Source organism: Notolepis coatsorum, assembly GCF_963971535.1.
Source record: "Notolepis coatsorum genome assembly, chromosome: 17".
Taxonomy (NCBI): domain Eukaryota; kingdom Metazoa; phylum Chordata; class Actinopteri; order Aulopiformes; family Paralepididae; genus Notolepis; species Notolepis coatsorum.
Window position 1 is genome coordinate 60294856 of NC_140181.1, and position 13475 is coordinate 60308330.

Consider the following 13475-nt stretch of genomic DNA (forward strand, 5'->3'; position numbering starts at 1 on the left):
CATCCACAAGCCATTCGTTTTCTAGAGTTGAGTCCACTCCTCAGTCCTCACATCGGCTGCAGCTATGAGGCATGTACTGTATGTATGTGAGAGAGGAGGAGGAAAGGGGCGGGTCACCAACAACTCACAGCAGACAGACAAGCCGGTAGCTACCGGTACATACGCCGATACGCGTCTAGGACTCACAAATCACAAGACATCTTTGATGCTGTTTGAAGGCGGAGTGACTATACTTTTTGTTGAGCATCATTCGGTGTACAGCCACGACGAGCCACCTTTACGTATAGTACGACAGTGCACAGATTTCTCTGCGTTTCCGAACTGATATGGTATATTGAGGGGATACTTGCTATAACCATAAGCTCAATTTATTTGGAATCGTAAATGACGCACTCATTTGCCAATTACGCATAGGCTTGATCAAATATGACGAAAATAATCAATGGTGGAAATCTGTCTCCCGAGGAGTTATTATACGTCTGGATCATATGAGATGAACAGAATGGCACGTGGTCCTTCAGAGAGCTTCATGGATTTTTACTCGATACCCTTTGCCGGATAATATAAAATGTGTGCTGCATGTTTGTAACGACAAACTTTTGGACTAACTGATATGGCAAGGATATCCATCGACCTGAGACTCATGCTTTCCATGGGACTGGCATTAATTCTCTCGCAAGGTAAGCCTGTTAAATCTGCAACCAACCTTCACACCATGCCATGTATACGCACATATAGTTTTCTTCCTATGAAATTGAATGTCTATACTTGTCATATTAATAAACATTTGAATAAAAATAAAAACATTCCAAGGCGCATTTTTACGCACTTTATTTATTTACTTACACATTTTCTTATTAAGGTATCCTCCTGACCTCGGGCGCCCAGGTCAAATCCGAAGTCCGACCAGATGATCTCCCAGACTCTTTCAAGGGGGAGTCGGACCTTGCGCTTTCCTCCTGGGGCTCCACCGTGTTGCCCGCAGTGTCTGAAGTAGTGGAAGCAAGGACGAGGTCAAAGCGCTGCACGTGTTATTCCTACAAGGATAAGGAGTGTGTCTACTACTGTCACCTGGATATCATCTGGATCAACACTCCCGAGTAAGAGACGCTTTTAATGTTTCAGCATTTTTATAATGAGTGGAGAACTTGGTGTATACGAGAGATAACCTACTTTTTATAATATAGCCTTCATATAAGTGGAAAGATAAGTGGCCTATGCAAGGATGGGTGCATGGTTTGGTTTGATGGAGGATTTCGTGTTGTAGAACATTTAGAAATACAACTCCCCAACACTTGCAGGCTGAACACGACCGCTCCTGGTCTGCACACTATTGCCTTTAGATTTAGAGTCTGCCTGAACTTTAAGACTCATTCACATCACATCACACTTTACGCATTCATACTTTTACATTGGCACACGAGCTGTCCTCAAAATCTCCACTCATACATATAGTACTATAGTTGTCTAAATCTAAATCTAATTTTAATTATTTATTTTCCAGCACTTCTTTCTTCCCTTGTATAGCACACACCGAATTTTAAATCAATTATTTATTTCCCTGCCCGTCTACCTGACACCCAAGTGTAAAAGAGTTGGCAGTAAGGTAAGATAAGATAAGATCAGATCAGATATTCCTTTATTGGTCCCCTTGGGGGAATTAGGTAGACAAAAAGCACAGCTAACTGATTATGAACAGTAATTTATTGCTTGTGTCTCTCTTATGACATCATGGCTGGCAATAGTTCTGAACAGCTTGTTTAGGCCTGTTAACCTGAAAATGTCAAACCCAAAGGGCAAGGAGTATAGGCTACTTGTGTAATTTTTACCCCAGTGCCTAACTAACATTCAGACAAAACTATTTTCAGACAAAACTATTTTCCATAATATATCCTACAATGGGGTCCCAAAGCCAAAACTCCATTGCAAATCTATCTGTCCTGTAATTGCCTCCCTGGGGTGTAGCCTAATCGCACAAACATCCTACTTTTTGAGTCATAGCATGCATACGTGAAAGTAGCCTACCAGGTCAAATGTATGCATTAGTAGGCTAAACTGAAGCTTGTTATTGCAAGTGTACAGTGCTCCCCCGGATTATGCCCCCCCTAACCTGTGTTTTTAATTTCACTCACTCTCCTTCCTCCCCTGCCCCTCTACCCCGAAGGCCTGTATCTTTTATGACTAGTTTCCTTCATATGATGGTCACTGTCCATGGTGCTGATGTGGAGAACAGTATGAGTTTTTTTTTCTTATTCTTTTTTTAAGACCAGTGCCTAGTTGCATAAAACCAGGTTGCCCTTAAACTTTCATCTAAGGATGCCTTAGAAAAAAACATTAGCCCTTATCTGTTCCTCTGTCTCTCTCATGCTGTTCCTATTAAAATCCAATTACACAGGGAAGCCCTCGCCAAAATTCAAGTTAGTGCACAATGACCATGTGTTTCTGTCAAAACACAAGAGTATCACCATGGAATAAATACATAAAATCAGTAGTTAGAAGTAAGTTGTGGTGCATACAGCATCACAGTGCATATGTGCATTATAATCAGGTCTAAGCAAAGCAACCTCATGATACATACTGATCTAAGTATGTCAATCAAACGTCCTTATGCCTGAGATTCTTAAGCAGTGCCAGTCCATTTTAAATGAATGACATTTCACCCGTCATGTGACACGTCCGTGATCTGTTGAATATCATAGGCGTGAGCCGCATATGTAATGTCTGTGTGATTTTGGCCTCTCACTGCCAAATCTATTACATACAGGTGGACATCATAATGTGCATCTGATGCAGTCACAGCCCTGTGGCAAATCATACATTAAAGGAGAGAGTGGGTTCTCATTCAGTTCAATATCAAAGACGACCCTCAATGGATTTCCATTATGTACCAGAGCGGATCAAAGGATCAAGGCTGATACAGTACGTCTCAGTAGCCTGGGCATACCGGATCAAACCTCAAGGATTACCTGTGAGGATTTGTGAGTCAAATTAGGCAGCATTATGTTTTTTGGAAGTATGGATGTGCTCAGTAGACATATGAAAGTGGGTGCCCTGTCATCGGCCAGTGATGCCTGATGGATCCCAGTGAGCTGGAAGAGCATTGTTTCGTGGCAGAGGGCTGAATGGACAGAGATCAGAGAGAACTCCTATAGAGGCCTGAGATGCAGAGCAGGGTAATGGTCTGCAGATGAGGCGTAACGTGGGCCTATAGACGTTATCTGTGTCACTCACTGGGAGTTATCTTTATTGGAATAAAGATGGATGAATGGAAGTGGGCTGATGTGTTAAGGGTACTTTTAAAGGGGCACCTCACTGGGAGAAATAACGCTGATTTATTGGATTAAGATTAATTAAGATTTATTTTTGTCAATCTGAAATTGATTGTCTGAACGTTTTATACAAGGACAACAGGGTATGACTGCATAACCTTTGCACATAGCTTTTGTGAGGCTCGTCTGCATTAGTAATGTTTGTAAACATTGGAATAAATCAGAGTTATTATGACAAGCTATGCAAGTTATGGAAAGAAAGACACTTATTTTCCATTGAACAGGTCAAACTCTTCAAGAACATTATGTGAATACACTTGAAGCTTAGCGGATCGCATGAACATGGCCCTCATTTATCAATGCTGCGTACACACAGATATTGTGAGGTTTGGTCCGTTCCCCGCCACACGCTCCGCTCCGTTCCTTTAAGGTACTATGTTGATTGATGCATTCCCCGCCACGCGCTCCGTTCCTTTAAGGTGCCGTGTGGATTGGTGCATTCCCGCCACATGCTTTTGGAGCAAGTATCGATCTCATCACGCAGCTGTCACAGTTTGTAATTAGCGCCCCTGAAGGCTTTATATACACAGACCTTCTTGCTATCGTTGTCGGGTCGTTCTGGAATACAACTGCTTTGCCTGCTTTTTTCCCGTTGCTGTTTCCTCAAGTTCAAGTTCAAGTTCTTTAATAGTTGTCATACAGAAGTACAGAATACTTTCATACAAAATGCTTCTTACTGTTACGCTCCAGAGACTGTGCTAGACAAGATAGTATCAAATAACATAATATAGCATGTAATTTAGAAGAAGAAAAATGAGGTCACAGTGTTCGGTATAGACATATGTACAATGTTCTGAGTTACCATATAATATACAATACTATGCAGTGTACTAATGTACAGTACTATCTAGTGCAAAGCAGAAATGGGATGAGGTACAATTTTAGGTACAATTTACAGTAAGGTGTACGAGTTGTAGTGCAATCCTTCATCAATAAATATAAAGTGTGGGGAGTGGGTGCTACAGTGTGTTTGTTTAAAGTGGGTGTGTGCTATAAAGTGTGTGGAGTGGGTGCTACAGTGTGTTTGTTTAAAGTGAGTGTGTGCGTGTGGATGTGTGTGCTATGTGCGTTTGGTGGTTGTTGTTGTGTAGTGTTCATTCATTGTTCGTTTAGCAGCCTGATGGCCTGGGGATAGAAGCTTCTTCTGAGTCTTTCTGTGCTCGCCTTGAGACTCCGGTATCGCTTGCCTGACCGCAGCAGTTCAAAGAGGCAGTTGTTCGGGTGACTGGAGTCTTTAATGATTCTCTTAGCCTTGCCCTTGCAACGCTTGTTGTAAATGTTCTGGAGGGTGGGGAGCCCCCCTCCAATTGTGCGTTCGGCTGAACGTGTCACTCTTTGTAGTCTGCTTCGGTCTTGTGCAGTGCTATTCCCAAACCAGGAGGTGATGTTGCCGGTCAAGATGCTCTCTATTGTACATGAGTAGAAGTTCTTAAGGATCTTCTGACTGACTTGGAACTTCCTTAGGCGCCTGAGGAAGTAGAGGCGTTGTCGTGCCTTCTTCACAACACTGTCAATGTGTGTGGTCCATGTCAAGTCCTCGGATATGTAGGCTCCGAGGTACTTAAAGCTGTTGACTCTCTCAACCGGTGCCCCGTCGATGCTGAGGGGGCTGTAGTCCTTGACCCCCGACCTCCTGAAGTCCACAATCATCTCCTTTGTTTTGCTGACGTTCAGGGAGAGGCTGTTTTCCTGGCACCATCCCGCCAGGACCTTGACCTCTTCCAGGTAGGCCCTCTCGTCGTTGGCAGAGATCAGGCCCACCACCACTGTGTCGTCAGCAAATTTGATGATTGTATTGCTACTCCGCTGTGCCACACAGTCGTGTGTGTACAGGGAGTAGAGGAGGGGACTCAGAACACAGCCCTGGGGGGCCCCTATGTTGAGGGTGATGGATGAGGAGGTGCAGTTGCCTGCTCTCACCACCTGGGGTCTGCCAGTCAGGAAGTCCAAGACCCACTGGCAGAGGTCATAGCCCAAGCCCAGGTCCCTGAGCTTGGCTATGAGTATGGAGGGGACTATGGTATTGAATGCCGAGCTGTAGTCGATGAATAGCATTCTCACATAGTTCCCCTGGTCTATATTCTCTCCAGGACCTTTCTGTGGATAACTGTTTGGAGCTGCGCCTTGTTACCCGTTACGCGTTGCACTTGGGTGAGTGGAATCAAACCCCTCTGGATAATTTGGATTGTGTGTTATTGAAGAAACACAGAAGATATCCTTTTGTTTGCTCTGGATAAGTTCTGATTGTGTGTTATTGAAGAAACACTGAAGAGATCATTTTGTTTGCTCTGGATATTCTGATTGTGTGTTATTGAAGAAGCACTGAAGATATAATTTTGTTTGCACTGGACTCAGCCGGATTGTGTGTTATAGAAGAAGCACTGAAGACATCTTTTGTTTGCACTGACTCTGCTAATTGTGTGTTGGGGAAGACACTGATACCTATCTCTTTCTCCGTTTCCCACCTCGAGGAAGAGCTGGGAGTATCTGCAGAGCCGCTACAACATCATATGCCAAATTCCCACCACTGTCGCCAGGAGGATTCTGCAGAGCGGCTGATGACTCTGCCGGAGGCAGTCTCCCCGTTTGTTTGATTACTGTACCTATTCCATCTTTTGACTCTGTAAATAAATACGCCCTAGCATTTGGCTAACTCTGAACTTCCTGTCTGTGCCGTTGCGTTTGAGGTCGGTTACAAACCATAACATTACGACCCGACCATGACGACCTCAGCCGACACAGACAGGGTCAGAACAGCGTTGGCGGTCCAGATTGAGTTAACCAACGACCACAGCCTACAGCTAGGTGCGACTGCGGCTGCTGTACAGGAGCTCCGAGACCAGGTCCTGCCTATTCAGGAGTCCCTTGGCTCTCTGGCTAGCCAGCAGACAGCCCAGGGTAATCAGCAGACTAATATTCTCCTCCAATTACAAGCGCTGAGTGAAGCCGTTAACACCTTGCTTGTAACCCCACCTACTTCAGGAGCCTCGGCCGGAGCATCACCCGCAGCCCTGGCAGGCCCCGCGCCTCCCGATCCCGCACCTCGGGAGCCCCGTCTCTCCGAACCACGGTTGTTCGATGGTAACTTCGAAGATTGTGCCACATTCATCATGCAATGTGAGTTGGTTTTTCGTCATCAACCCAGCCGATTCACTTCAAGGGGAGCCCGAGTGGCTTACATGACTAACTTGCTCTCAGGCCGGGCAGCCCAGTGGGTCACTGCCTCCTGGGCAATGGGGGCTGATTTCTGTTTTTCCTACCCAGACTTCGTGGCTGAGCTCCGCAGGGTTTTCCACCACCCAGCCCGTGGCCAGGACCCTGGAGCCCGGTTGGGCACCTTCCGGCAGGGCAGTGGCGGGGTCACCGACTACGTGCTGGAGTTCAGACTGGCGGCAACGGAGAGCGGTTGGAACGATCAAGGGCTTCGTCTCACCTTCATGAGGGGGCTCAACGACACTGTCAGGGACCAGCTCGCGACCCGTGAGGAACCTGAGTCCCTCGAGGACCTATTCAGCCTCGCCATTCGCATCGACGGACGCCTCCAGGAGAGAAGACGTGAGAGAACCCGACAGGGACCTCCAGAGGTTCCCCAGACCCCCCGTACTCGTGACGGTACTGCGGTCCGCCCTGCTCCCAACACGACTGGTGGTTCCTTCCCCTCCCGTTCGGTGCCCGGGGAGGAACCCATGCAGCTGGGACGTTCACATCTTAGCCAAGCTGAACGGGAGGCGAGGTTCAGGTCCGGCCTTTGCCTCTACTGCGGTCGGGATGGACACCGTATCGCCAACTGCCCCACCCGGCAAAAAAGACCAGGCTCGCCGGGACCCCGGGAGATCCTGGTGAGCTGTTTTTCTCGTTCCCAGAGCCGTGCACCACCTAGCCGTCTGATGAGCGTCACCCTGGCCTGGGCGGACCAACGGGCCACGGTGGAGGCACTCATTGACTCGGGTGCTGACGAGAGTTTCCTAGACTTCGAGTTTGCTACCCGGGCCAACATTCCACTAGAGGACCTCGTGAGGCCATTGGAGGTGTTCGCATTGGACCAACACCGCCTGGCTGACATCACTCAACGCACCTGTCCTGTCCTGCTCACCATTGCTGGTAACCACGTTGAGAGACTCCAGTTTTTTATCACCAGATCCCCTCTTGTCCCAGTAGTCCTGGGCCGGCCCTGGCTCGCGCTGCACGAACCCCACATCGCCTGGTCCTCCGGTACCATCAGGGGGTGGAGCTCCTCCTGTCATGCCCAGTGTCTTCAGGCGGCGTCCTGTCCCTCGCCCCGGAGATCCGTTTGTGAGCCGCCTCCGGACCTCTCGACCATACCCCCCGAGTACCACGACCTCGAGGAGGTTTTCAGTAAGTCCAGGGCTCAGGCCCTTCCGCCTCACCGGCCTTACGACTGTGCCATCGACCTCCGCTCAGGGGCTCCCCTTCCCGGCAGCCGCCTCTACAGTCTAACCGTCCCTGAGAAGGCAGCGATGGATCAATATATCTCTGAGTCCTTGGAAGCAGGACTCATTCGGCCTTCCTCCTCTCCTGTGGCGGCCGGTTTCTTCTTTGTTGGGAAGAAGGACGGAGACCTTCGACCCTGCATCGACTATCGCCAGCTCAACGAGATCACCATTAAGAACAAGTACCCTCTTCCTCTCATGAACTCCACCTTCGAGCCTTTCACCCAGGCTACCGTCTTTACCAAGCTGGACCTCCGGAGTGCCTACCATCTAGTCCGTAGCCGAGAGGGCGATGAGTGGAAGACCGCCTTCAAGACTCCCAGGGGCCACTACGAGTACCCGGTAATGCCGTTCGGCCTCACCAACGCTCCGGCGGTATTCCAGGCGCTCATGAACGACGTCCTTCGTGACATGCTGGAGGAGTTTGTGGTAGTATACCTAGACGACATCCTCATTTTCTCCAAGACCCTCGAGGAACACATCCAGCATGTCCGGCGTGTGCTGGAGCGCCTCCTCCACAATCGGCTCTTCGTCAAGGCAGAGAAGTGCCGATTCCACTCCGACTCCGTCGATTACCTGGGCTTCATCGTGGAGAGAGGCTTGACCCGAGCTGACCCTCGCAAGATCCGGGCCGTGGAGGAGTGGCCGGAACCCACCTCTCGGAAGGAGTTACAGAGCTTCCTCGGGTTTGCCAACTTCTACCGAAGATTCATCCGGAACTACAGTCAAGTGGCGGAACCGCTTACCAGGCTGACCTCTCCCGCCCTGCCGTTCGACTGGTCCCCAGCGGCGTGTGCTGCGTTCCGCTCCCTCAAGAAGAGGTTCACTTCCGCCCTGATCTTGCTCCATCCAGACCCCAAGAGACAGTTCATCGTAGAGGTGGACGCCTCGGATACTGGACTAGGAGCTATCTTATCCCAGCGGTCGGCAACGGACCAGAAGGTACATCCGTCCGCCTTCTACTCGCGTTGTTTCCTCCCTGCCGAGAGGAACTATGACATCGGCAATCGGGAGCTGCTGGCGGTTGTGGCTGCCTTGGAGGAGTGGCGTCATTGGCTAGAGGGGGCCGAGGAGCCATTTACCATTTGGACGGACCACAAGAACCTGACGTACATCCGTGCTTCCAAGCGCCTCAATGGCTGGCAGGCAAGATGGGCCAGCTTCCTCAGTCGGTTCGACTTCTCGCTGACGTTTCGCCCTGGTTCCCGCAACACGAAGGCCGACTCCCTGTCCCGGTTACACTCCAAGGGGGCTCCAACCACTGAGGACCCGACTCCCATCCTCCCAGAGGCCAGGGTGGTAGGAGTAGTCACCTTGGGCATCGAGGGGGTGGTAAGGCGTGCCCTACGCTTCCATCGCGCTCCAGGCAATGTACCGGTTCATCGTCTCTTCGTCCCCGACTCGGTCCGGTCCCGGGTCCTCCAGTGGGGCCATACCAGCCGGTTCGCCTGCCACCCGGGCGTTCATCGCACGTTCTCCTTCCTGGCTCGTCGATTCTGGTGGCCCACCATGAGGAACGACGTCAAGGTGTTCGTACTGGCCTGCGCAGTCTGCGCCCGCAGCAAGGCCTCCCACCAGGCACCCTCCGGGCTATTGCAGCCGCTTCCCATTCTGAGCCGTCCTTGGTCCCATGTGGCGTTGGACTTCGTCACGGGTCTTCCTTCTTCCCAGGGGAACACGTGCCTACTGACCGTGGTGGATCGGTTCAGCAAGGGGGTTCACCTCGTGGCCCTTCCCAAGCTTCCCTTGGCGGCCGAGACGGCGGACCTCCTGACACGCCACGTGTTTCGCCTCCATGGTTTTCCCCAGGACGTCGTCTCGGACCGGGGGCCCCAGTTCACTTCCCAGGTATGGCGGGCTTTTTGCAAGGGATTGGGGGCAACGGTCAGTCTTTCCTCTGGTTATCATCCCCAGACTAACGGACAAACGGAGAGGATGAACCAGAGTGTGGAGTCTGCTCTGCGGTGTGTGGCTGCCGAGAGACCCGCTTCCTGGAGCCGTTTCCTTCCCTGGGTCGAGTACTCCATCAACTCCATGGTCAGTTCCGCCACCGGCCTCTCACCCTTTGAGGTATCCCTGGGCTACCAACCCCCTCTTTTCCCTGCACAGGAGTCGGAGGTGGCAGTTCCCTCCGTACAGGACCACCTCAACCGGTGCCGTCGGGTCTGGGAGATCACCAGGACTGCGCTGCTCCGGTCATCGGAGCGCGCCAGTCGTGGGGCAGACCGGCACCGGGTCCCTGCGCCGACGTACCACCCTGGGCAGAGGGTGTGGCTTTCCGCAAGGGACCTTCCACTTCGGTCCTCGGCCAAGAAGCTTAACCCCCGGTTCGTCGGTCCTTTTGAGGTTCTGAAGGTACTCAGTCCGGCGGCGGTGAGTCTTAAGCTTCCTGCGTCCATGCACATTCACCCCGTTTTCCATGTGTCCCGGGTTAAGCCTGTCTCTCTCAGTCCCCTGATGCCTCCTGCTCCGGAACCACCTCCTCCCGAGATGGTGGACGGTCACCCCCAGTGGCAGGTCCGCCGGTTGATGGGCGTTCGACGGCGGGGTCGGGGGTTCCAGTACCTGGTGGACTGGGAGGGGTACGGCCCGGAGGAACGGAGCTGGGTCTCCCGCCAGCTCATCGTGGATCCCGGCCTGATCACCGACTTCCATCGTGCCCGTCCGGGCGAGCCGGGTCGGGCTGGTCGCCGGGTGGCTCCCGTGGAGGGGGGGGTACTGTGAGGTTTGGTCCGTTCCCCGCCACACGCTCCGTTCCTTTAAGGTACTATGTTGATTGATGCATTCCCCGCCACGCGCTCCGTTCCTTTAAGGTGCCGTGTGGATTGGTGCATTCCCCGCCACACGCTTTTGGAGCAAGTATCGATCTCATCACGCAGCTGTCACAGTTTGTAATTAGCGCCCCTGAAGGCTTTATATACACAGACCTTCTTGCTATCGTTGTCGGGTCGTTCTGGAATACAACTGCTTTGCCTGCTTTTTTCCCGTTGCTGTTTCCTGGTCTATATTCTCTCCAGGACCTTTCTGTGGAGAACTGTTTGGAGCTGCGCCTTGTTACCCGTTACGCGTTGCACTTGGGTGAGTGGAATCAAACCCCTCTGAATAATTTGGATTGTGTGTTATTGAAGAAACACAGAAGATATCCTTTTGTTTGCTCTGGATAAGTTCTGATTGTGTGTTATTGAAGAAACACTGAAGAGATCATTTTGTTTGCTCTGGATATTCTGATTGTGTGTTATTGAAGAAGCACTGAAGATATAATTTTGTTTGCACTGGACTCAGCCGGATTGTGTGTTATAGAAGAAGCACTGAAGACATCTTTTGTTTGCACTGACTCTGCTAATTGTGTGTTGGGGAAGACACTGATACCTATCTCTTTCTCCGTTTCCCACCTCGAGGAAGAGCTGGGAGTATCTGCAGAGCCGCTACAACATCATATGCCAAATTCCCACCACTGTCGCCAGGAGGATTCTGCAGAGCGGCTGATGACTCTGCCGGAGGCAGTCTCCCCGTTTGTTTGATTACTGTACCTATTCCATCTTTTTTTTTTTTAAACTTTATTTTTTAGCGTTTATCGCTTTTCTGGTCAAGCATGACCGACAGTTGCAGGGTGAAACGGGAGAGAGAGCAGGGGGAGACATTCGGCAAATGACGGCGAGTCCGGGAATCGAACTCGGAGTCAACCAGATCCGTGACGCAGCACGGAGTCCCGCGCAAGCGCGGTAACATGGTGTGCTACTGGAGCACCCCCTATTCCATCTTTTGACTCTGTAAATAAATACGCCCTAGCATTTGGATACGTACTGTACCGCGTCAATGTGGTCCTCCGGTACAGTACGGGCTGTGCACCGTACGATTGCAACGGTGCGGAACCTTTTTTTGCTGAACTTAAATCCCCCCGGCCCCACGTAATTTATCAACAACACTGCGGTCTGCTGTGAGCATTATAAAACAAACATGTGTTTAACCGACCGTGAATTAAAGTGTCAATGCTGTTTGTCATTTTAACAGCAGATACTTTCTTAAATGCCATCGTCCCAACAGAGCAGTGTGACGGGGAGCTCTGATGGGTTCGCTTGCTGGTGTTAGCATTAGCTGAAGAGCTAGTTTTAGCTTAACGTTACCTTGGCTAAAGTTGGGACTATTCATAATCCAGCAATAATGGCTGCAGACCTGCAAGCAAAGTACAGCAAGTTGGCAAAGGAGTATTCCAACGTAAATCACATTTTCACCAGTAAAGTTACAGTCTTTCCATCTGCCGGTAGCTCCATGCTAGCTAACCTAGCTCACGTTAGCGTCGTCACTGAACCACCTCGCGTACACAATTAATGACATGTTGCGGACAGCCATATCGGTGACAATGTTTAGCTTTTAGTGCCAAATGATAAGAGTCTGAGGCGGAGTCTCAAAAGAGAATGTTGAATATTTATTGTGCAAAAATCACAACAGATCCTCTCCAACGGAGCCTTGTAGACTGAGTAGGGTATATCTGCAGAGCCACTTGGTAACGAGTGCAACACTGTGTAATGTCCGTGTGGATCGTTGGAGTAGGGTATATCTGCAGTGCTGCAGCCCCATACTCAGTGTATAGATTTGTATTAGTATCATAATCAATCACCTGTTGTTGAATAAATACCATTACTTTCTAGTTATTACTAAAAAACAGTATATATAAAACAGTAGCTGTATAAAAAAAAAAGTATAATTTATATAATTTTTTTTTTAATGTATGCACTGGTTTGTTGTTGAATCAAGTCAAGCGTATATTGTGCGTGTGAACGTTGACATAAAAAAAAAAGTGTAAAAAACAATTTTTTTACAGTACCGACAACGGTATCTCACGTTAATCGATACTCGGTATACGTGTTTCGGTAAGTACCTTTACAAGTACAGAATTCGGTACCCATCCCTAATGCCATGACACAATACTGAATGAGACCTGCGAGACCGCGGAGAAATGGAGGTTTTGTTTGTAACCTTTATTTTAACTCGAAGGACATTGAGGTTTCCCTCATTTACAATGACGACGAGTTTACACACACATGAGCAACACAATGAAAATATAAGGTTAGAAGCGCTCGATTCACTACTCCGTGCAGAGACCCACAGAGCTGAAAGGCAGACGGGCAATATCAACCCCGGCCATTTCCTGGTAAAATTAAATAGTGATTATGACATTGAAAGTTACTTATCAGCGTTTGAACGCACCACTGAACATGAACACTGGCCAGTAGAACAGTGGGTTCGTTTGTTGGCCCCATTCTTATCAGGGCTAGCCCAAACAGCGTATAATGACACCGCCCCGCTGGAGGACACGATGTATGATTTAAAAAAAAAGAAATACTGCGACGTTCAGGGATTACGTTCCTCACTCGCTCTCAGCGGTATCATGATTGATACCCCCAGAGAACAACAACATGACTTGTTGCGGCTAGCGAACAACTGGCTATTAGCGGAGCCCCAGAACATTTCACCAATCAAACGAATGGCAATGGATAGGTGTTTACGTGCCCTACCGACGCACGTAAAACCATTAGCCAAACAAAACAGTAGGAGTCACATGTGTGCACGCCACTGCACGGTGAGACTAGACAATATCCGAGAATAAATGAAGCAATAAATCAGAATTCTCTTTACAACCTACTGTACAGTCTACACCTGTCGGCTGGCGCATCCACAAGCCATTCGTTTTCTA

At 49.7% G+C, this 13475-nt stretch overlaps 1 protein-coding gene across 1 annotated transcript in view; it reads left to right on the plus strand.

The window, feature by feature from the left end:
* Positions 1-550: 550 nt before the first annotated feature.
* The window catches only part of LOC311244354 (endothelin-3-like), a 47610-nt gene continuing 34685 nt past the window's right edge, over positions 551-13475 (plus strand). The window contains exons 1-2 of the mRNA XM_084333820.1: positions 551-680; positions 863-1100. Of these exons, the coding sequence (XP_084189946.1) occupies positions 614-680; positions 863-1100 (305 nt within the window). The 5' untranslated portion in view covers positions 551-613. The remainder of the gene's footprint in view (positions 681-862; positions 1101-13475) is intronic.